General features: G+C 48.0%; 6 protein-coding genes and 2 non-coding genes across 8 annotated transcripts; 5 read left to right on the top strand and 3 right to left on the bottom strand.

Annotated features, from left to right (window-relative positions):
- Positions 1–679: 679 nt before the first annotated feature.
- EV420DRAFT_1505116 (uncharacterized protein) lies at positions 680–3,712 on the top strand. Its single transcript, XM_060471270.1, has 10 exons — positions 680–1,175; positions 1,228–1,389; positions 1,449–1,630; positions 1,694–1,775; positions 1,828–2,005; positions 2,056–2,132; positions 2,190–2,328; positions 2,379–2,657; positions 2,713–2,920; positions 2,980–3,712. Exons 1-10 carry the CDS (start codon positions 1,031–1,033, stop codon positions 3,313–3,315), a joined length of 1,788 nt encoding a protein of 595 aa, XP_060337338.1. The 5' UTR covers positions 680–1,030; the 3' UTR covers positions 3,316–3,712.
- Positions 3,713–5,495: 1,783 nt separating this feature from the next.
- EV420DRAFT_1758683 (glycoside hydrolase family 28 protein) lies at positions 5,496–7,402 on the top strand (the record flags this gene model as incomplete). The annotated part of the gene is made up of 16 exons (XM_060480557.1): positions 5,496–5,676; positions 5,736–5,752; positions 5,809–5,866; positions 5,922–5,989; positions 6,040–6,110; positions 6,161–6,194; positions 6,247–6,315; positions 6,369–6,416; positions 6,473–6,567; positions 6,624–6,746; positions 6,804–6,860; positions 6,913–7,005; positions 7,062–7,097; positions 7,152–7,202; positions 7,259–7,328; positions 7,382–7,402. The coding sequence occupies 16 exons, from the start codon at positions 5,496–5,498 to the stop codon at positions 7,400–7,402; spliced, it is 1,092 nt and encodes a 363-aa protein (XP_060337337.1).
- Positions 7,403–9,252: 1,850 nt separating this feature from the next.
- Positions 9,253–9,333, top strand: EV420DRAFT_t56. The gene has a single exon. It is a non-coding gene; the product is annotated as a tRNA-His (tRNA).
- A 731-nt stretch (positions 9,334–10,064) lies between these two features.
- Positions 10,065–11,364, top strand: EV420DRAFT_1260481 (Ribokinase-like protein; the record flags this gene model as incomplete). The annotated part of the gene is made up of 6 exons (XM_060467009.1): positions 10,065–10,166; positions 10,216–10,249; positions 10,305–10,409; positions 10,461–10,553; positions 10,604–10,712; positions 10,764–11,364. The coding sequence occupies 6 exons, from the start codon at positions 10,065–10,067 to the stop codon at positions 11,362–11,364; spliced, it is 1,044 nt and encodes a 347-aa protein (XP_060337336.1).
- Positions 11,365–12,584: 1,220 nt separating this feature from the next.
- Positions 12,585–14,652, bottom strand: EV420DRAFT_646145 (ankyrin repeat-containing domain protein). Its single transcript, XM_060482905.1, has one exon. It carries the CDS (start codon positions 14,391–14,393, stop codon positions 12,912–12,914), a length of 1,482 nt encoding a protein of 493 aa, XP_060337335.1. The 5' UTR covers positions 14,394–14,652; the 3' UTR covers positions 12,585–12,911.
- Positions 14,460–17,388, bottom strand: EV420DRAFT_1635785 (uncharacterized protein; the record flags this gene model as incomplete). Its single annotated transcript, XM_060476489.1, has 8 exons — positions 14,460–15,343; positions 15,398–15,783; positions 15,834–16,132; positions 16,188–16,377; positions 16,430–16,454; positions 16,513–16,683; positions 16,734–16,906; positions 16,958–17,388. 8 exons carry the CDS (start codon positions 17,386–17,388, stop codon positions 14,460–14,462), a joined length of 2,559 nt encoding a protein of 852 aa, XP_060337334.1.
- Positions 17,389–17,691: 303 nt separating this feature from the next.
- EV420DRAFT_t57 lies at positions 17,692–17,795 on the top strand. The gene has a single exon. It is a non-coding gene; the product is annotated as a tRNA-Trp (tRNA).
- Positions 17,796–18,070: 275 nt separating this feature from the next.
- EV420DRAFT_646109 (uncharacterized protein) lies at positions 18,071–20,143 on the bottom strand. Its single transcript, XM_060482904.1, has 3 exons — positions 19,881–20,143; positions 18,628–19,828; positions 18,071–18,579 (listed from the first exon to the last, which is right to left on the bottom strand). The coding sequence occupies exons 2-3, from the start codon at positions 19,718–19,720 to the stop codon at positions 18,275–18,277; spliced, it is 1,398 nt and encodes a 465-aa protein (XP_060337333.1). The 5' UTR covers positions 19,721–19,828; positions 19,881–20,143; the 3' UTR covers positions 18,071–18,274.
- Between the last annotated feature and the right edge of the window lie 1,860 nt (positions 20,144–22,003).

Below are 22,003 nucleotides of genomic sequence, written 5' to 3'. Positions count from 1 at the left end.
AGAGATTACCTACTTATAATAAGACGAGGCGGGCGGAAATCAACGGTGCAGTACTCTTCTAGGCCTTGTGTACCATAGTCAGCAGAAGGGAAACCACTATTACTGTTGGCCAAGGGATTCGCACCGGATGCCAACACTGTTTCCGTTGCAACGAGGTACGCCAAGGGATTTGAACATGATGCCAGTGGATTCCAATAGAATCATCACGTCGCCATGGCTAAGGTCCAGCCCTGTCCTTGAAGTAAGAGCTCCGGAGATGAATACTTTCTCACAAGTATTGTGCGCTAAACATTGATCATAGAAATTGAACCGACTGAACAGGTCATGATGAAGTTGAGGAAACAAGCACGTATCGCGCACGGAAAATGTCGGGCCGACATGAAATTTGTTCAGGGCCGCGGCCACGTGCCAAGCTCTCGCTCCATAGAAAGTTTCTTTTTTTTTTTTTTTTTTTTTGTGGCAAGTATCTCCTGTTATATACACTCTCCAGTAGAAGCCCATCTACCTTTCCAGAGGTAGTTCAGCACGACAATGTCGTTGTATAACAGGCCATGAAGAGTCGGGGAATAGAACCCCAAGGGGAAACTCTGACAGGGTAGGAATGCATTTTACGCACGAACGGCAAGTGCCGAACAGTGTGGGACTCGACATTTACGTAATACCCACTAAACCTCCCAAGGCGTTTTTACTGGGAATTGAACTCGCGCGCTGTGCACTCCCAGGACCTCTAGTTTACCCAGAGGCCAGAGCCAGATGGACAACCGCTCAACCATCTGGCCCCCTCCATAGAAAGTTTCCCCGAGCACGGACGCCGCCTACGGTACTCTACTACATACCGTACTCCATCTTCAAACCATGCAAATTATGCCTAAATCTCGGGACTGGCGGGATATAAAAATTGTGCGCCTCTGCGCTGGATAATAACTAACTTTCTCCCCTTCTCCTTTTTCTGCTCAGAGGGCTGGTATCTCCTTCACAGAGAATCGTTGCCCAATTCCCTTCCTTCAGACCAACCCATTCGTTTTTATCGATGATAAACTCAAAAGCCTCCCGCCTTTTGGCATTTGCTGCCTTGGGGATCAAAGTAACCTTGGGCGCCGTCACGCTTGAGTCATATGAGGACACTTTCTCTTTGGCAGACTCGTTTGATCCTATCCAGGCTGCATACTGGACCGGTAATTAATATTTTGTTTATTTCAGACAGATAGTCTTATTCGTGATACACAGGACTTCCCCACCATCGACGTACACCTTTTGCAGTTGCACCGGACGGCACGACAGGGTACCTCGCGTACCTCAATGCGGACCAGACCTCGGTTCTAGTTCAACAGGTCGATACGACCTCGTTCACATCTGTCGGTGACGCGGTTACTATCACCGGCACTGAGGGTGAGGTTTCTCCATCCTTCTCAAGAAGGCATAGTTCGACTAATTTCATTGCTCTTCAGCCGGCGGCCTGGTTGCACACGACGACGGCTTTGCTGTCCTCATCAAGACTACCGCTACCGGATCAGAAAATCTTCCCACTGATGATATGCCGATCGCAGTTGTCGTACGGTATACGGATGGTGAATTGTCCTGGTCCACAGAATTGAACGGTCCATCATCGTATGGTGCTGGCAGCATTGGGGTATAATTTTCTTTTTTTTTGCGCGTACATACCCAATTCATTCTCTAATTGTGCACTCGATAGCGTACTGCGACCCCTGATATCAATGGCGACCTTGTCTGGTCCGAATCGGCTGGTCTTTATGGCGCCTACTACGTCGTTACTGGTAAGTTTCTCTTTTCTTTCAGTCTGTGCAGGAGACTAATGAGCTTTGAAAGCGTACGATGGAGACGCGTCTGGCCACTATGGTGATGCTATTTCCTACGTTGACGCAAGCGGAACACGGCAAGACTCCACTGAAGGTACCAATACCTGGGGCTGCTCACACAATACTGGTATCGGCTTCGAAGCCGCTGATGCTGCTCCTTTTGCTTCCGTCTGTGCTGAGGACCAAGGGTGAGCTGCATACCCCCTCCTAACCTTCTCCATTTACCGATTACTTTTAGCGCTATCTGGTTGAATACGAACAATCGTGGCATGTCCAACGTCGGTCAGAAGATCTCAAACGAAAACACCACTAATGGTATACTTTGCCTTGAAGGAAAGGTTTTTCCCAGGTTCCTAACACGTTGACTCCTAGGTTCCGGTGGCGAGGCGATGTATGGAATGTCCGGCTCCTACTCCAACTTGGCTAGGTTCTCGACTTCCGACTTGTACATTTTTGCTTGGCAGTCGCGCGGTGCAACCGATCTTACCCTAAATGAGTGGATGGGTGACGGGTCCGTCTTCTGCTTGTCGTCAATCCTCAGATCGGCTAAAGTATCTATAGATACACTGCCTGCAGCCCTCGTTGGCTCAACCACAATGTCGCCATTGCCATCGCTTCTGATAAGGAGACACTCTCAGGCGACCAAGCTACCTCTGAAGTCGGTGCAGCCGATGGAGACACCCAAATCACTTGGGTGACAGAAGACGATGGGTCTGACCACCAGAATATTCACGTCGAGGCCTTTGACGGGTCTAACGCACTCGTTACATACGAAACCCTTTCTAATCCGACTTGTGAGCCTCTTCCCCTTTCCTGCACTGGTACTTTCTCTGGAACCAGGTATATATAATTCGTCTGAGGAGTTGAGTACGTGCTGATGCATATCATCCGACAGCTTCCAGGTTGTCAGCAGCAGCGGTGAACTAGTTGGCTCTCCCGTTGTGGACGACAGTATCACGGTATCTGGCGACATTGCACTTCTTGGAGACGGTCGCCTCTGCTGGCCTTATGTCAAGCAAACCTGGGATTTGAGCGCTGCGAAGGATAGCGGCACCCCAACTTCCACAATGTCCTTTGCTTGTGCTTCCCTTAACGGAACGTCAGTGAGTGTTGGCTGCCTTTTTGTGTTTCTACCGGCAATTAAGATTGGCTGTCTCTTTAGAATTCAATCGTGACCGCTTCGGAATCGACTACTGCTGCTGCGACAGAGACAGCCACGTCTGTGGACACCTTGGTCAACATAGCGTCCAGCGCTACCGTTGCGGAGACTTCTGCTGCTGAGGCCACCAGCAGCGCTCTTTCGGCCACCGACGTCCCCCAGTCCACTACTGTCAGTGAACCGGCAACTACAGAAACGACACTAACAACCGCAAGTGCTGGTGTGTGGCCAACGGGCAGCTGGGGTTCCTGGAATCCCTGGGGAGTGAATAAACACTTCGGCAGGAGCGGCTGTCCTCACTGTGATATATCCCATCGTCGCTCTGAGGGGTCGTATTGATGCTCTCATGAGTTTATGAGCGTGATGCAAATTTTGGATCAACTGCCCGGTGCAGGCTAACTTGACGTCTACATATTTTTGTTGTCGTCGACAAAATGTTTTGATGTCATTCTCGTGTACTGTTCTGATATTATCATTCAACTTCTTCATTATACTTGTGTCTATTTTGATTACTTTCTGCCTTCATACCAGCCCACTATCGTGTTTCAGATTTGAATCATCGAGTGGTGAGGCTTAAATTCAGCAAAAGAGGGATCAGCAGCGTTGGGAATCTCGGATGGCAACGACCAGCCAAATATCTGGTTTAACACGGAATGAATACAAGAAGAAGCAGAAGAAACAAGGAGAGACCGTTGGTGGCTGATGACTGATCGATAGTTTGTTTGTTTCAGTTTGCATCATGCCGCCATCTTCAGCTGCGACGATCATGACTGATGCCGACAGTGAGCGCTGAAACGCAGTGTCGTTGTTTCGACGCATTATTTCTCAGCCAACCATTTCTCTGCTCTTGTACACTCGTTTCCGTTTGGATTCTAGGACTAAAAGCGCGTAGGACGCGAACCTTGAGCTTGCTTTCATACCCTGCAACCGCCTGCGCTGCTGATGAATTCCAATCATTTTGAATGGCACGAATTTATCGCCGCTGTTCCAGCTTCATGGAAGCCTTCAGAATACCCAGGGCTTGATATCGAACTGAACAGCTCGACGACCGGAAAATTAGACGATCTGTCAATGAGTCCAGATGGTTGGACTACTGACCCACGTTGAGCAAGCACGTTCTAATCATGATTATCTCATGTTGGCTTATGTGGTACTTCAAATTTTGACTTGCCCATCGCTTGCTGGCAAGTAGACCACGATATAAGCTCGGAAAAACTGACTGTAACTTGGCATGTGTTGTTTGGGTGAGCCGGTTCTCTGTCGACGGATCTCGCGTTTGCGCAAGCCCTTGGCGCGGCTTTATTCATAGCCGAAGCAAATGTAGTCATCGTTGCAGCTTTGGCGAGCAACAAAAGCAAGCCATCGTTTATTGACTTTCACAAGATCTCAGCATTATCAGTGAATTGCTGGTGTCTGGGTGTTTTGCCAGTAAGTACGCCCGCTCACTTCTTATCCTCATCACTATACTAAGGCCAATAATAATAGTTTATTCGAGACGTATAATAACATCCACAGCCCAAATCATCTACCCCATCTATCCCCATGAATCTCTCTCTCTTCTAAGCGAAAATGCTTGAAAGTTGAGGAAGGTTGACTACAGCTATTATCCCGGATATTGTGACAATCGGCAATTTGTCGGACGGAAGGGAACGGCTCGTGTGGCCGCTCTCGTTGTCGCGTACGTTTTGGAGACAAAATAACGGTTAAGACTGCCCGTACTCTCGTCGGATGCTCTATGAATAGCAGCGAATGTTTTCTGTAGGAACAATTCGCTTCGCTGCAGGGACGGTCTGGATCATTCTGGAAGGAAGAGAGTTGAAAGGATCAAAGTAAGTGCTATCTGTTCCGACGTGGAGAGATCGCGTAGCATTCATTATCTTGGCATTATCCTGGGTACAGAGGCATGGATAGAGGTGTTGGAGTTTCAGAATAGCTGGGTCAGTCTTACTATTCTGAAGCTTCCGAGCTCGTTCGAAAATTTATTTTCAAAGATAGACACACACACTGTTGAACGCTAGGGTCCTGAAGTCTGAAACCTTACCTGATTCAATTAAAGCTCTCACAACTGTTCTGGAAATACACCGGAAAATCAAAACTTAAAGGTTTACCGGTGCAGAAGACGCCTGAAGCAATAATTTCTATGCAGAGGACGAAGGCTGGAGCGAACCTGGCTCCTTACAGTGCGCCATTTGAGGGTAGACTCAAATTCCAAAGACTAACATTCTGCCATTTACGAGTATCACTGGAGGAAAGGACATCGGGATCCAACTCAAATCGAGGCCCTAATTCCTGTTTGCCGCAATTTCGAGTCCCAGGCGACCGGGAATCCCCCATACCGTTGTCTTGGTGCGAATCGGCCGATCACTGACTTCACTGCTCACCTCGTAAGCGCTTTTGTATTTTGAATACCAATTTGAAGCTGGTAAACCTCCGCGGTTCATCCAGTGTTGTGGTATATAAAGTAGGTCGTCGATGGCAGGATAACCAGCATCCTTTGCTTCTCTTTACATTTCGCTCAAATGTTCGGTCACGCATTCTACCAATTCATCTTCACCGCCGCCGTGCTTGCTCTCGTGTCGGCTCTGCCAGCAGAGGACCTTGAAGCGCGTGCGAGCTGTGTTGTTGACTCCGTCTCTGCTGCTTCCTCGATATCCAGCTGTTCGGCGGTCACTATCAACGCGTTCACCGTCCCGAGTGGAAGTAAGCTGGAGGCTATTTTCTCCACCCAGTAGCGTCTTGCTGACATTTGTACTTTACAGGCACCTTGACGCTCTCAGTAAGATCCCGTACTTTATTTGGGTTAGATGCGCGTCGTTTATGTATCTTCAACAGCCCAAAGCCGGCGCGACTGTCACCATGGCTGGCGACATCACCTTCGCGAAGACCTCTAGTACGTATGATATACGAGCAGCCAGTCGAATGCTCAACGAATCTTTCTCCCACAGCCGCTGGTCCTCTGTTCACCATTGACGGCGACAATGTCACGTTCAAGGGTGCAGGACATAAGTTTAATGTAAGTCGAGCCATTAAGTCGCGCCTTCTCCCATATAATATATTGTACAGGGAAACGGCGCCTCGTACTGGGATGGTAAAGGCTCGAACGGCGGTGTCGATAAGCCTCATCCCTTATTGAAGTAGGCTCTTTCACTACATATTATGTTCAAACGTTCTAAGCTTGACCTAGGTTCAAGGGCTCCGGCACCTACTCTTCGTTTACGGTCTGTCTAGCCAAGTTTGCCCTCTTTGAATGTAGTCACGAGTAGTATTTAGGTCTTGAACAGCCCTGCGCAGGCCATCTCTATCGGTAACAGCGACGGCCTTACCTTCGACAGCATCACCGTACGTGAAAACTTACTTATTCGTGTCTCCTTGGGCTTATGAGCCAAATTTAGGTCGACAACAGCGCTGGTGATACCAACAGCCTGGGCCACAATACCGACGTGAGTGTGAACCACTGTTTACTGAGTAAAAGGCTGAGCGTTCGTCGGACGTGTAGGGCTTTGATGTCTCTGCCGACGATGTCACAATCAAAAATTCTGTCGTCAAGAACCAGGATGATTGTATCGCCATCAATTCCGGCTCCAACATCATGTATGTGTTTTCAGCCATCCTACTGTTAGTAGACGTCACTCAACTACCCTGCCTAGTTTCCAAAACAACCAGTGCTCTGGCGGCCATGGTATTTCCGTTGGTTCGATTTCCACAGGCAAGACGGTCACCGACGTGACCATCTCTGGAAACACTGTGACGAACTCTATGTATGGGCTCAGGTATGATAGCACGTCTTTTCCCTTAAGCTTGATGTGCTGATGTCCCGCGACTTGCAGAATCAAGGTTAAAGCCGATGCTACAAGCGCTAAGGTCTCGGGAATCACGTACTCTGGGTGAATACTATCCTTTCTTCTTCTAAGATGGCATACTAATTCATTCGTGCAGTAACACCATCAGCGGTATCACCAAATACGGCGTCTTGATCTCGCAGTCGTACCCTGACGATGCTGGTACTCCCGGAACTGGCGGCCCCATTTCGTGAGCCGCTTTTACGTGCACGAAATGAGTCGGCCATCTAATCCATTCTTTTACAGGGGCGTGAGCTTCACTGGCAGCGCTACTACAGTCAAGTCCGTGCCTCTCACTAACCTCTGCTCCTTGAAGGTACACTGATGCACTTGCAGGGTCGGGGACAAGGCGAAGCGACTTACCGTTGACTGCGGCAACTGCTCAGGGTAAGTCCATTTTCTGCGAAAGTATTTGGAATAGTGCTAAGCGCGCCCATTCGCAGGAAATGGGATTTCTCCAAGCTCACAGTCACTGGTGGCTCAGCCGGAACGATCTCTAGTAATTCGGCCACTGTATGTCTTTTTCTTTGTTCACTTCTGAAACGATCCTCTAACGTCGACTATAGATCTCTGGCGGGTCCTATTAGATTGGGATATATCGAACTTGTGCTTCGGTGGATCGTAGAGAGATGATGTTACCGTATTCTATTGCAACTGTCGTGACTGGTCAAGGTATAATCTGATAATAGACCATATTTCGCCCTCTCTTTGTGCCGTTACAAAGTAAAGATGAGACACACAAAGTACGCTCGACTGTTACACCCATCCAATTTTTTTGACGTGGTACTATTCCTCAGTTCATCGGGCATTGATGTTTTGGTTTCTACTCTCGTTTCAAAACTACAGCTGGGATACTCTAAAGACGCTAAATGGGACTATCTCAAACGTTCGTCATCTCTTCCTATCTGTGTAGCGGCTATGCATCATGATCCGAGAGGTACAATCAGACTACAATGTGAGGTACATCTTTCTTCAAAATGAAACACGTGAGTTGTGTTCGTCACCAACAGATTAGAACCCAATCGGCGAACAATCATCTGCCCTAGATTCGTAATCCCGAAGCTGCAGGAGTGTCAAGAATGAAGGTCAATGTCGGCGCTGTCGCGTCCTCTGCAGTTGAAAACCACCCCAAAACAGGATGGAATGCACGGTAAAATATCTGCTGTTCCAGTCGAACATCATTGTTCTATGTCTAGCCTTCGGAAGCCAGCACAGAGACTTGTCATTGAACACCTAGTAATGGTAATCATCGTCCCAGGCTTGTGTGCCACGTCGATTGCGGGTGATGGGATGCAAATATTCAGGCACCTGACCGAGTGGAACACAGGAATCTGAACTTCCATTCTCCTTGATTAGCTGCCATGAAAAGCCCTCTGCTATCGTCGCTTTCGAAGAAAAAACCTGAAGTACTGTCTTTTCTTTATGTCCTCTTCTCGAACTGAAATGTCATCTACTCATCAGCGCCAAGTCGCTTCATCAGGATCCGCAGCGTCATCCACGGTCACGATTCTATCTCTTGTGTACTCAGTGTGAGAAGCTGACTGCACACACAGGCCACTCTGGTACAGCAGAACACCAGCAAGGATGATAAGCAAATCCTTCCTGTTGTCGTAAGTACCTTCATAGAGATGGGATTCGAGTACTGACAAGGGATACGCAGGCAGAGCAACTTGATGAAGAGAACATGGCATGGGGTCCATCACAATCGACCCGTCGTAGAAGGGACCGGGCCTGAGGCCATCTCACGGGACTCCGCGGGCCCGTGAGACAACGAATATTAGTCTTGCCACTTGTGAAGATAATTTTCTCGAGAATGTGTCTTGTGATGAACGAAATTCATAAAGACTATAGTGTATCACAACGTTCTGAGTACATAGGACGTATAAATGCATGTGAAAAGGAGCGCACTGTGTGAAACGGCGACACGTTAGTAAGTCCGCGATAACCATATGGATATTCTTTTCCTCACTTTTAGAGCCTCGATTCCGTTAAACAAAGTTCATCGATGTACATTTCGCACGACGCGACCGCCTTAGACTGCGGAGGTGTTAGCATCTGTACTTATTTTGGATCACCCTGGGCAGTTCTTTCCGAACTCTGCAATGCGATTAGCAAATGCCCAATGTAAACGTTGATTGTGGAGAAGAGAACCAATGAGAATTACGGGAAGGATTAAATGAGTCGCTTCTTGTCCCACAGCAGACGAGATTTAATTTGGTGACGTTACGTACCAGTCTGGCGAAGCCAGGGGTGTAGTCGCAAAAAGTGGCCAAGCGGTAGAAAACGAGGCATCCCGGGAAACAAGGCGTTGTCAATGTCAGTGGGGCTTCAGTGCAGACTGTTCCAGTAGTACAAGAGCCGACGTATTCCTGTTGCGGGATTCAAAGATTAGAATTGACTAATACAATAATATTACAAGGTCTTCAACGCTTATAAGGTTGGTATCGATTAGGGGTTAAATCACTTCGTTGTGGAATTCAGCTCCGAAGAGCCGCTGGTTCGATTCCAGCTACCGACATGTATTTTTTGAGATTTAAGCTTGTCGAGAATCGAAGGAAGGAACCTGAAGTAAGTTTCCTTAGCCGCGAAGTACCAATAGCTTACGATTATTTACCTGTATATCAAACCTAAAGTTTCGTACTCTAAGCTACCCAAGTGCTTACTGGTCATTAGACTTTATACCGCACTAGGTACTGCGTTGTGCAATTCCACGAGTGGCGTCAATTTATGTCTACAGTCAGTGCTGTAGTACGGACAGCTGCCGGTTGGCCAGTCCCTTCTTAGGCCGGAAAGGATTATCGAATCAAGACTCCAGATCAGATTTCTGCTACAATATTGGAACAAACTTATACTTTTACTGTACTACTAGGGTGGTCCAGAATAGGGACACAGGTGCCAGAGACGACGACGACGGACGTAGCGTTGAATGCACGTCATGCACTCTGTTCTACGCGAGAGAGCGCGAGCCTAGTGAATTATTTCTTCAAAGGGAGCGGCTTCCTCGGCATCATTTTCAGTCACCGGCTGACATTTGCCTTACAAATTTAGAAAGCGCGGCTTTGACTCGAACTTGTTCTTCCCTTCCTTCTCCGTTTGGATTCCATGCTTGCTGGTTAGAAAATTGCACCGTATCGCCTTAAAGAACTCTATGTGCGCTTTTCGTCGACTTTGTTATACATTCCACTCATTTCCAGGCAGACAAAGATATCCACTTAGAATAATATCTACACCCGACTAGACTTAATCCACATGGTCGAACGAATCCTCAGTATCCAGTCCCACGTTGCATTTGGTTACGTTGGAGGCAAGGCTGCCGTATTTCCGCTGCAGTGTCTCGGATACGATGTCGATGTATGTCCTCGCTGATTACCGCTCTGAATGAAAAACTAACAGGAACAAGGTAGTAAACACTGTCAATTTTTCGAATCACGCAGGTATTCCTTTGCTTCTCCGCGAGATCAAAAGTCGTTGAGACGACACTCTAGTCAGGATATCGCCGCTCTGGGGGGAGTAAGACGAATGCTGCAGAGCTTAATTCCATATTTGAGTCCATGGAAGCCAACGAGCTGTTGAGCCCGACGCGGCTGTTGACTGGTATGTTACATTTGCGGGACGGCTTGACGCAGCTGACCATGTCGTGTGCAGGTTATATACCCGGCGCAGAGGCCCTCACTGCAATCGGTAAACTGGCAACCAAGCTGAAAAAACGCAGACCAGAGCTCATATACCTTCTTGACCGTAAGCACTTGTCCATGCAATATTCTGACTGTCTTATGACACATCTCTAGCTGTGATGGGGGACTCGGGTCGTTTATATGTCGCCCCAGACGTGATACCGGTCTATCAGAGCATGCTCTCCCTCGCCAGCGTGATCACCCCAAACTGGTTCGAAGCCGAGTAACTCCCCTTTTCTTCTTTACCATTCGCTCAATCTGACCTTTGACGAAGAACGCTCACCAACACGACCCTCCACGACCTCGCATCCCTGCGCAAGGCTCTGACCATTCTGCACAAGGACTACGGTGTCCCCAACGTCGTGATCAGCTCTATCCCACTCACAACATGGCTCGCTGATCTCCTCCCGTCTAACATCCGTCCTCCCCCTGAAGAACATTCTGACCATCTACTGTGCATGTCTTCATCCTGGTCAGCCACCCAGGAAAAACCCACCATCCATGCCGGCTGTGTACCATTCATTCCTGGGTACTTTTCGGGAGTCGGCGACCTTTTCTCTGCGCTTCTCCTAGGGCAATTCAAGCCAGAACAGGACGATCATCCAGAGGGCGTAACACCGCTGTCATCGGCGACATCCCATGCATTGACTAAGACGCATGCAGTATTGACTGTTACCCACGCGTATTCTGAGACTCTGCCGCCTGAGGAACGGCAGGCGTCGGATGAGGAGAAGGATGATGCAGAACCCATGCGTAGGATACGACGAATGCGGGGAAGGGAATTAAGGCTGGTTCAGTGCCAGGATATTATTCGAGGAGTAGAGCCAGCCGAGTTGCGTGACATGCATCCCTGGATAGGCCTATGGGATATTTAGAACAAACCTGAAAGGGATGGAAGTTTCCCTAAAATATATTTGTTTGTGGGTTCTCCCTATCTTTTTTGCATATTGCGCACCCATGTTACGCCGTTCAGGAGAATTCCAAGATTGAGAGAGCGGTTGCTCTGCTTTTCAATAAGACTATCAGTTCACGGTTTTGAACTCCGTGTTCTTAATAAACGGATTCCGCGCTATCTTGTCACTAACGTCGTCGGTTAGACACTATCAGACCTTGCTTCTACCTGAAAATTCTTACGTACTTCGTCAAGCAGTCGCCTCAAGGCCGCCTCGGGGGCGGGTCTGCTCTGTCAGATGAGGGAAGAATAGGCGATGATCTTGATCCCGAGCTCGTTGGCAGTTAGTCACCTTGCGACTCGCCGCTGTATGACCCATCTTGGTATGAGTGCGTGCTACTTCTAAGCGTTTATCACTTGTCCCTACCTGAGAGGTTCTGTGCAGCTACATCTATGCTCATCGAGGAATCCATTTTGTCTACGTGAATGTACTCCTCAGAATAACAACCCTGCTGAACTGGTCTTATTGATTTGAGGGAGTGCTTTGCCGTTCGGGGTTCCGGGGAAGATACATCGTTCGCAAACTCTCCTCTATGTGTTCTGCGCGAAGCTCCGCATTCTAGCTAGCAAATGGATCTGGTGAGCAAACGTATGGACAGTACCAGATATGACCCTGCGATCCCATAGCTCTCCGTTAAAGATATCGGAGGCTTATGACAGACTACAGTCGAGTCAGCACATCAAAAATACATATCATATAGACCAGACCGTCATGTTGGCATAATATATCTATGGATTCGGCAGGTCGCTTAAAATCATTGGTATTTTTCTTATCATATACCCAATTTTTTTCGACACGCTTATTCAACCATCATATTATTCGTTCCTGAGACAGTTCCACTGCTTGGGGAGACATTGTCTGAAGGCTCGTGGCTTCGATGGTACATGACGAAGCTGATCATTCCATCTTTCACTGGAAGCTTCCTGGACAACGTAAACCGTCCGTTAATCACTCATACATCTTAGTAGTATTGACCAAGCGGGTTTAGTGTTATGGCCTGTCAGATCGCTCCTCGCTCCGCCTATTGATACATTGTTGATACTCAGGATGTTCTTGAATCTTATCAATGGGTGAAAAGGGATCCTGTCATTAGGTATCCAGCTCGAAGTTAATAAACTCTCCTCACCCCGACGTACTATCGACTTTAAATCACTTCTCTTTCACTTTTTACCGACCTGTGGATGCTGAATGAAAAGGAAATTGGACATCGCAATCAATGAGTAAGGAAAGGCATCCTTATAGAGGCTTGTTCTGAAACATAGTTGGAATGTAGTAGTTCTCAACTTTCCACGACGTTCCCAGAATTACTTACACCATAGCAATTCGAGTTCACCATAAAAAGAGGGTGTAATGCGTTACAATCGTAGCCTATGTAGTAAGTATGTACTTCACACCGAGGCTCAGCGCTCAGGCTCGGCTTGTGTATACTCAAGTGAGGGGGATTATGGAGATATCCATGTCGGGTAATATTATGATGATGAGGGAATGTCATCGGGCGTACGCACTTCTGTGCTGTCAGCACACCCGTACATCCTCAGCATATGGGCAATTCTGCTAGGAATATCATGCATCCACACCCCCAATGCTTCAGCCCTTTCAGTATAACCCAAAGGTGTGACCCCGTTCGAATCACTGAGATTTACGTCTACGTCCTTCCTTTTCAAAATACTTTTGACAATCCGCATACGCCCGTTCTCTGCAGCATAGGACAGCGGTGTTCGTCCCTTCTTATCCTGTGAATTAATATCTAAGTCGGCGCACTGCAGAAGAAGATCCACAGCGGGACTTCCTCGCTCCGCTGCATAGGAAAACAGGGTCCTGCCATCGCCGTCCTTCAGATTAACGTCTCCGTCCCCACCAATAAAGTCCGGAATGGCAATGGAAATTAGGGTATTTGTGTCCACGATGCCTTGCTCCAAGAAAACATTCACAACATCAATATCATTATGCTGGATGGCGTAGTATATTGGCGTATGGCCAGCCTCATCCACAACGTTGGGGGACACATCACTTCGGCCGAGTAGAAGACGAACGATCTCGAGGTGTAGGTCGATGCTAGACTGTGGGGGTATCAGTGTTTGCCAGGGGTCGCCAAAAGGAAATGGGTCAACGACGGGGACGGTCCGGGGTTCCATATCCGCAGAGTTTCGATACGCCTTTATATGCGTGATGTCTTTATTTGTCATGGCATAAAATAGAGGTGTCCAGCCTCTGTTATCCTTGATATCGGCCTGTATGTCCTTCCGGTCGAGTAAACGATGCACCATATGATTGTAGCAATATTGGACTGCATGCGAAAACAAGGTCTTGCCTTCGCTGTCCTTGACGTTCACGTCCACGCTCTCCCCGCAGACATCTAGTATCAAATCATAGACATCCACGAGCCAAAGGCGAGCAACGAAATGAAGAAACGGAACGTCGTCTACTTTTTGGTAATTGATGGCTACATTGTTTTGTCGTAATAAAACTTCCATGATACCCAGGTGCTTATTGAGTGCAGCGTAGACAAGCAATGGGCCGACGTGATCCGTACCGTTCCGGCCTAACAGAAGCTGTACAATGTCAGCGTGGCCATATTGAACTGCATACGAAAGTGGGGCCCTGCCATCCTGATCATTGATATCAACACTGGCATCATCGACATCCAATATCATCTTCGCTATTGCTAGACGACCACTTTGGGCTGCGAATGACAATGGTGTTGTGCCATACATATCTTGTGCATTGACATTCACGTCGCTTCTCAGCAACACTGCTGAGATCTCCTCACGAGCCCCTTCTAAAGAAGACGACGGATATGGGTCCTGGAAGTAATCACTGGCAACGATAACCTGAGATAATATTGTCCGACCGAAGTTATCACGGACGTCAGGATCCACTCGATTGTGCACTAGCAGGACTTTGACGGCATCCATTCTTTTGGAGATAACCGCATGCGCCAATGGCGTCATACCGGAGAAGTCCCTCGAGTTTACGTCGATGTCATCACGATGTATCAGCAAGGCTATAACGTCCGATCATCCTTCCTGCGTGGCATGAGAGAGCGGCGTCATCAGACGATCATCTTTCCAATCAGGTTGAATATCGGGTCGCGCAAGCAACACCCGGGCAATGTCCACGCTGGAGACATCGGCTATTATCGAGCGATTTCTGTCGACAGGATGTACAGATACCCCGTCTACGCCCAATAGCAGATTGACCATGTCTAAGCTTCCTCCACGCACTGCCAAGGAAAGTGCACTCTCTGGAGTCACTTCCTTACTGACTGCGTTGATATCTTCACTGATACTGGGTGATTGAAGTAGCAGCTTAACAACGTCCTCGGACCCCGCACTTACAGCCCACATTAATGGTGTCCGGCCCCAAAAATCTGCGATACTCGTGTTGGCACCGTTGCACAAGAGACACGCAACAATGTCTACCATTGCCGCACGGGCAGCGTAAATCAGTGGTGTACGTTGCTCTGCATCAACGAGATCCGGATTTGCTCCAGATGAGAGAAGTGTCTCGGTCGTCCCCAGCATACCGAAAGATGCTGTGAGATGTAGAGGCTGAATCCCCGGTCCAAAAGGTACTATATATGGACCTCCGTAAAGAGCACTGATTCGTTGCTGGTCATGCAAGAGCTGAAGAATATCAGTTTGTAGGGAGTCCTCAACCTGGCCATGACAGTGCGAGCCCCAGTAGCAGAATGCATACGCGAGGAATGGATATCTCTGGTGCTCGGGATGGGGATCTGCCGATAGACGTGTGATATCAAAAGATCTGAAAGGGAAGCTGGGAGTATCAAGATGCACATCTTGCAAGAGCATATAGCTCAAGCATGATCTCGCGATGTCGAGTTGAATACAAGGGAAAAGATCTGGCTGTCTTGCTTCAAGAAACTCCTGCGTTGTGTAATCTATGATACGATCAGAAATAGAGTACCTAACGTGATGGAATAAAAAAGACTGACGGACGAAGCAAAATGTGGGTGACGGTGGATCGTCTGGATAGTCCGATTGAATGGGTCTTACAAGCTCAATGACCACGAACCCAGCGCAAACTGAACATAAGACGTCGCTCTCGGTAATATTCTCTACGTCCAAGTCTTGTGCACCCTGCTCAACAGCGAAAGCATGCTGGAGCTCTAAGACTGTTAAACGGCGTTTTGCGAATGCGATCCATGAAAGAACGCGGTATGCAAGCTCTTTGCGATGTTTCCCTTGACTATCAATCCGCCGCAATGCCTCACTGTATACGTCTGCAACAGTACCGGGCAGTTCTGCAAGCGCATTGCGCAGATGTCTGCGATTGGTGGCTTCGGCAAGAGAATCCATGTGGAGACAAGCTAGGAGGAACCTGATACTACAGTGAGTGAACTGGACTAGAACAACGAACTTGGCCCTTACATGCCCTTCGCTTTTCCAATTACACCATTGATGATATCCTCACGAAGGTTACCACGACCATTGATGTGATTTGCAAGATGGCCTCTTGTGAGCCTATCAGCGATATAAACTCCGATATCTTCGTCGGTCGCGCTGATGGATAGCGTCATGCAGTCCTGGAATAGAGACACGATGGAAGCAATGTTGCGGGAAGTAACTAGTAGGGATACGCGATCATCAATGGACCGAAGAATCTTTATGAGAAGATCGCGATCTTCATCTTTTAATTCGTCCAGAGCGTCGACGATAATGTGCACGTGCTCATATTGTTGAATTTCCCGAGAGGTAAGTTCGTAGTTGCTCCAGGGAGGGTACGGTGTCCAATCGACGGTGATCATCGTAGACGGTTTTGACAAAGTCAGAGATATAACCTAACTCTTGGACCAACTGTTTGAATAGTGCAGCTATGATCTGGGACACAGACTGTGTATTCTGATTGCGGTAGTCACAAAACACGTCCAAAACAGGGACTCCCATCATTTGTAGATGGTTTGTCATGATAGATCTGGGGAACAATGAGCGGCAGAACGCTGCTAATTGGGATTTATGGAACGCACGCGAGAACAGTCTTCCCTACACCGGCTGAAGGTATACATACGTCAGAACATACTCGGCTAAGGTGAATGGGGTGAAGACATACGATTGCCTGGACACCATAGACAGCGCTCCGTCCCATCGACCCAGCGAAGAAACTTTTCTGACTCGAGAAACCATCGCCCGGTGCCATCCACGTGCCGAAAATATAATTCCGATTGCACAACTCTGAAGTTCAGCGGCGAGATCCAACTAATGATTTGAACAAATATTTCTTCTATGGGGGTGTCAGGTCCGCTATAAGTAAAATAACGGGACAAAACGTACGGTCATGACTCTGCTTGACGTTGCCTTGCAATATTTCCATGGATCCCTCTATGCCAGAGATGCCGCCTTCTAGTCGAAGAATATCGCGCTCGACCCTGGTAGACGATTGAGCTATCTGATTGACTACAGTGCCAACTCTTGTCACGTCTTCATGAATAGCTCGCGTTAAGGATCTGATAAAGCAGATTAAGCACGGTCTTTGCTGAGGAGAAGTGAGAGCTCACATATGGTCTTGCTGCACAGCAACCATCACTAGCGACTTTACCCTTTCCACCTTTTTCAATGTATCTTCCACTTTTTCTTTGCTGAACTTCCACTTGAGCCTTTCCGCAACCCTTGTAGTAAATGTTCGGGAACCCTCCGGCGCCAGTTTCCGAGCCAAATCTTCAATGAGATTATTCAGTTGCTTGAAAGGTCCGTCGGGAACGTTCAACGCTCGTACAGTAACCAACCATTCGGCCATCGACGTGTCAGGCTCGGTGGTCATCTGCACGAGGCTGTCGAGTGTCCTCAGGAAGATACTGAGTGCCGTCAATTCCCTCAAGAGCTGGGCACGTTCCACTGGCGCATTCTTGACGTCGTCCAGATACGATATGATTGTCGCCGTTGCTTCGACCAAGGAAATGAGGGCGGATGCAAATCCTATGGCTTCCATGGGCGGTGATGATAACGAAGGAGATTTCTGTTATTAGAGCGCCTATTTTATTGGATGCGCTCATTACAAGAGGCAGTGCTACGTACCTGTTTTTGCTCAGTGATCTATTCATGCAGCGCTTGAGGGCACTCGAACTATGCATCGTCAAGATGAGCGCTTGAGCTTTCGATGTTGTTCAGAAGAGGAAGATGAAAACTGGAAAACTGGATTGATTGGCCATCAAGGAAGATCAACCCACACGTCCGGGGCCGATTCTCCGGTCTTTGACATTATATAATTACCTATAGAGACATAATTCTGTAAGACCCCTTAGCTCAGTGGTAGAGCGTGTGATTCCAGATCTCTATGAGTTGAACATACGATCTTAGGTTTCCACAAGGTCAAGCGTTCAACTCGCTTAGGGGTCATTTTTGCCTATTTTACATGCACACCACTGTTCAGACGTCAATATTCTCATTTTACAACATAAATTCAGCAAGAAATGAATGTTTCAAACAGTGGAAGAGGGGACGGAGGCGTACCGATCGGCGATCACTGTCCGAGCGGGCCAGTTTCACGTGACCTTTCTGCAGCACCCTCTGGCCTCCCTTGGCCCAATTTTGGCTGCTGTATTCGTTGTTCCCTTACTTCGGCGTTGACCTGGTCATTTCGACACGTTGTCCACCATTCTTCTCGTAATTTTTACCACCTTACGCGTGATACCTATGTTTAGCTGACATGTACTGAGGCCTGAAATCTTGTTCTTCTAATATAGTATCCAATATCTGCTAGATACTAGCCTCAAGCAAAGCTAAAGTATTGTGATATAGATAATATGATATACGGTATGAATTATCATGTGGTTATGTGAGAGAAAAGAATATTTGACGTTCATCCAGTATTCCTACTATGAAGTCGTGGCATCCGCGTAACCTCCCTGGATATTATCCTCAACTACCACCTCCAATCGTACCGGAACTTTCCGTTCACTCAGAATCTCCGAAATAGAATCCAGCATCGAATCAGGAACATACGTGTCGCGGCCGCGAGGGACAATCTTCAGAGTAGTGAGATGAGGTAGGAAACGTAACCATCCTTCTGGTTGCAAAAACGCTTCCACGTCATCGAGGGCGCTGACTTCGAACGTAAGGTACTGTGCAGCGAGAGGTTTGGGAGGTGGCATCAGGTCCTTGATGTCTAGGATCATTTGAACTAGGACGATGATTAGATTTCGAAGCGCGATAAATACAGTGTGCTTACTTTCTTTCTCCCCAAACGTTATCTCTTTCGCACCATTATTTTTACGGATAATTTCCACGGAGAGAGCCGAGTCGAGCGCACCGTACTCCGAATCGCTTCGGATAGTCATCACGTCCAATTCGAATGGCGAAATTATCGATTCCCTCCTATTGAGATACCTCAAAATGGGACTTATGCCATAATGGCTATCCATTCCCACCAGTTCCAAGACCCTCAGCTTCGTCTTCAAGGCTGGATCATCTAGATCCTCTCTACGGCGCATAGCCGAGTCCTGGTTATATGAATTCTCCACCTGTAAATTTGACAGTCGCAACTCCTCCAGCACCAATGCATTGTCAATGATCCCTAGCAGCACCTCTTGCTCGATCAAACAATTCGCTAGGCGAAGTACAGTGAAGTTATGCACCCAGTAAAAATGATCTGCAGCCAACACCTTGTGTACGATCTTGCTCCGTGTGATTTCGACGTCAGAGAACCGACCGAGGACGTGCCGCCACAAGTCCAGGTTCATGCGTTTGACCGAGTCGATTTGGAGTATGCGCGGGTCGACAGGATAGACGTTCTCCCATGACTCGGAGCGGGTCGCAGGAGTAGGGGTGCAGTCAGGGCCAATGAAGGGTGGAGAGGGTGAGACTGAAACCATTCGGAGAGTGGGGAAGGGGTGTAATGGGAGGGGAAACACGAGACGTTCCAAGTTCCATGGGGTGACGCGTTTGAGCTCGACGAGCTCTAGTACGTTGTACGACTCTAGGACGGTCTTCGATATTTTGGGATCGGAGTACTGGAGTACATGGTAGAGTGCAGCGGCATCAGCAGGAGTGGTGATTGTTAATGTTTGACGCGTCTGCGAGAATATTCGCTTTAAGTCTTCGAAGAGCCAATGTATCTGGATCTGTATCTGTCCATCTTCATCTTCAACATCTGCAGGAGCAGGAGGAGGATCGGTCGAAGAAAGGAGAATATGATAGGCGTAAGTATCGGCGCTCTCTAGTTCAAGTTGCGCCAGATCAAATTGGGATACAAAGGGAATCCAAGGAATTGGGGGTTCTTCAATGTCGCGGTGGAGGAGACGGGATATTTCCTGGGGTAACATGGAAGTGGAGAAAGAGGTCGATGTTACAGTGTTAGACCTTTTTATGCCGGCTGAGACAAAGGGGGTTTAATTTGACGCATTGCTTTCTTTGTTCTTGACAGAGTGGCACTAACCAATCCCAGTCAAACTCGACACGCTTTGATAACGAGAGCCCACGTACCCATCTGCTGCATTTTCGTGCCATCACATCCTGGCCTGTTCATGGCGAAGCAATCGTTCATATAAAACCCTTGTGTCCAAATTTAAGAGTCGGTTTGAGTTGACGGACCGTTCATTGGTTGCGCCATCACAACGCGACCCTGCACTCGGAATGAGTCACTTTCAGGTAACGCCACTCCCCAACGACTGGCCGCGCAGTGGTCAGAGGCCACGAAGCAGGTTGTGAATCCGGCGCTGGTATCCAATCACAATTCTACGGCTCTCCACGGCTTCTCGCAACTCACTCTCATTCTGACAGATTCCAATAAGAGCGTTCATGAGAGACCGCAGCAACGTTCAAAAATTCCCCCTCTTCTAGGATGACGGCCCACGCTGCATCGTATGTGCTCTCGCACTTGACAACCGTTACCGGAAAGTTTATACTGAGGAAGGCAATCAGCATATTGCTCAACTTTATATAGATAAATACCTGCATAGGATCCTGCCGTTCAAGGAGAGCTCGCATTTCGGACAGCTGGTGCTCGTAAGTTGTTCGAAGAATAGTGCCTAGACCGATTACGTCCGGTGATTCGCCTTGGGGTCGGAATCGATTGGTTACTTTGTGCCGTCATCTAACTGAACCTCGGGCTTGGTTGCACTGACTTCGAATATTCCTATAAACTGTCGAACCAGGGGACCTTGACTCGAATGAACTCTGGGTGCATGAACTGTTGACGAAGATCAACCTTGCTTATAAGCACAGAATCGACAAATGATTCACGTCCTCCGTATGAATACTAAAGAAGAGTAACGTCAGGTTATTTTCAAGTAATTCTGACAGAGCCCGGGCCAGCTGTTCTCGCTGACCGCATGCTGCAGCTGGGCACCTTCTAGGGTTGTTCTTGGTGTACATTGCCGGCTGCGTACTAATTAGGAATGCAATAAAAGATGAGATAGGTTCTAAAGAAAAGCAAATGACGCGCACATACAAGGGACTGAGCCAAAAGGCATGAAGCTGAGACATGATGCTTTGAGTTGACAATCATCGACGGATTCACTGTTCAAGGTTTTCAGTGTGAACCATGAATCATTGAGGTATCAGAGGGTATGGAAAGATGTGATGTTGGTAAAAAAGCTCATCCCTTGGACGGCATTATTGGGAAGAGCGTGAGCAGCGGAATTAAAAAAAAAGCTGCTCTGAGCTATATGGACTGAAAAGTCAAGGTATTCTCGCGCCGCAAACGCGTGTTACCGGCGCACGTGGTCAATCATCTTTCTTCCGTCCGTCATGGTCGCGATACTTCAGGATACTTCTTCTCGTCTGTCTCATCAACTGCACCTCGCCTTGGACAATATATGACGATGTCCAGAAATTTGCTATGAGTAATCGGCTCAGGCCTCAGGATACGTCAGGAAACAATATTCGGCACGGTTGTCTATGAAACAATGCGACAGTGGTATCGAGAGATCGTGGTGGGTAGAATAGGATGCGGGTGCGCAGACGGATTCTGTATTACATCAAGGCAAGAAAATGCCTACCAGGAGATGCGATGACCCCGTCGGGGAGGGATTACGCGGGAACGCTGCGGTTCGTTATGGTCAATGTTGTCGCCAGGTTAGTCCTTTGAGTCGTTTCACTTTCGATGGTGGTAACCGTCTCATAGAAGCTGTAGTGTGAATTACAGTGTTTGTTCCAACTGTTGGATGATTTTAGCCCTTGCTTCAGTAATCTGGAGATAGGCAACCTGCTACCATTGTCACGATGTAGCAACGATGATTCATAAAATTGTCTTCCGATGATTGTATCTTTATGTTCACCGTCATGACTTCATCGCCTAAAGCAGCACTTTTCTCGGCTTCGGTCTCTATACTTCATCGAGCAGCATAGAAAGGATGACATTGTGACCAGTCCGAAGACCTTTGGCAGGAACGTATCATACCTTGCATCAATCCTCTGTAACGTCTTCATGAGAAAATAGCGAGCCTTAAATTTCGATGAAGCGTTCCAGAAGCTGGGAAGAGAATAGTCGGGCTACTTGCGGGAAGTAGAAACTTGTCTCATTCATATCCAAGTCATTCCTTTCTTCTAATAAGGTACCTCTTCTATAGCTGGATACGACATATCTCCGTCTGAGCTTCGCTTAA

This window comes from Desarmillaria tabescens, assembly GCF_030435595.1.
Source record: "Desarmillaria tabescens strain CCBAS 213 chromosome Unknown EV420scaffold_3, whole genome shotgun sequence".
Lineage (NCBI taxonomy): Eukaryota > Fungi > Basidiomycota > Agaricomycetes > Agaricales > Physalacriaceae > Desarmillaria > Desarmillaria tabescens.
This window is presented reverse-complemented; position numbering and strand designations above follow the sequence as displayed.

What these genes read in the sequence shown, in the direction of transcription:
- EV420DRAFT_646145 (XM_060482905.1), bottom strand. Translation starts at nt 14,393, where the DNA reads ATGACGCCATTGGCGCATGCGGTTATCTCCAAAAGAATGGATGCCGTC.
- EV420DRAFT_646109 (XM_060482904.1), bottom strand. Translation starts at nt 19,720, where the DNA reads ATGTTACCCCAGGAAATATCCCGTCTCCTCCACCGCGACATTGAAGAA. An exon ending in AACGTTTGGGGAGAAAGAAA is followed by an intron (nt 18,580 to 18,627) that starts GTAAGCACACTG and finishes TCATCGTCCTAG; the next exon opens with TTCAAATGATCCTAGACATC.
- EV420DRAFT_1505116 (XM_060471270.1), top strand. Translation starts at nt 1,031, where the DNA reads ATGATAAACTCAAAAGCCTCCCGCCTTTTGGCATTTGCTGCCTTGGGG. An exon ending in ATGGTGCTGGCAGCATTGGG is followed by an intron (nt 1,631 to 1,693) that starts GTATAATTTTCT and finishes TGCACTCGATAG; the next exon opens with CGTACTGCGACCCCTGATAT. An exon ending in CGCCTACTACGTCGTTACTG is followed by an intron (nt 1,776 to 1,827) that starts GTAAGTTTCTCT and finishes GAGCTTTGAAAG; the next exon opens with CGTACGATGGAGACGCGTCT.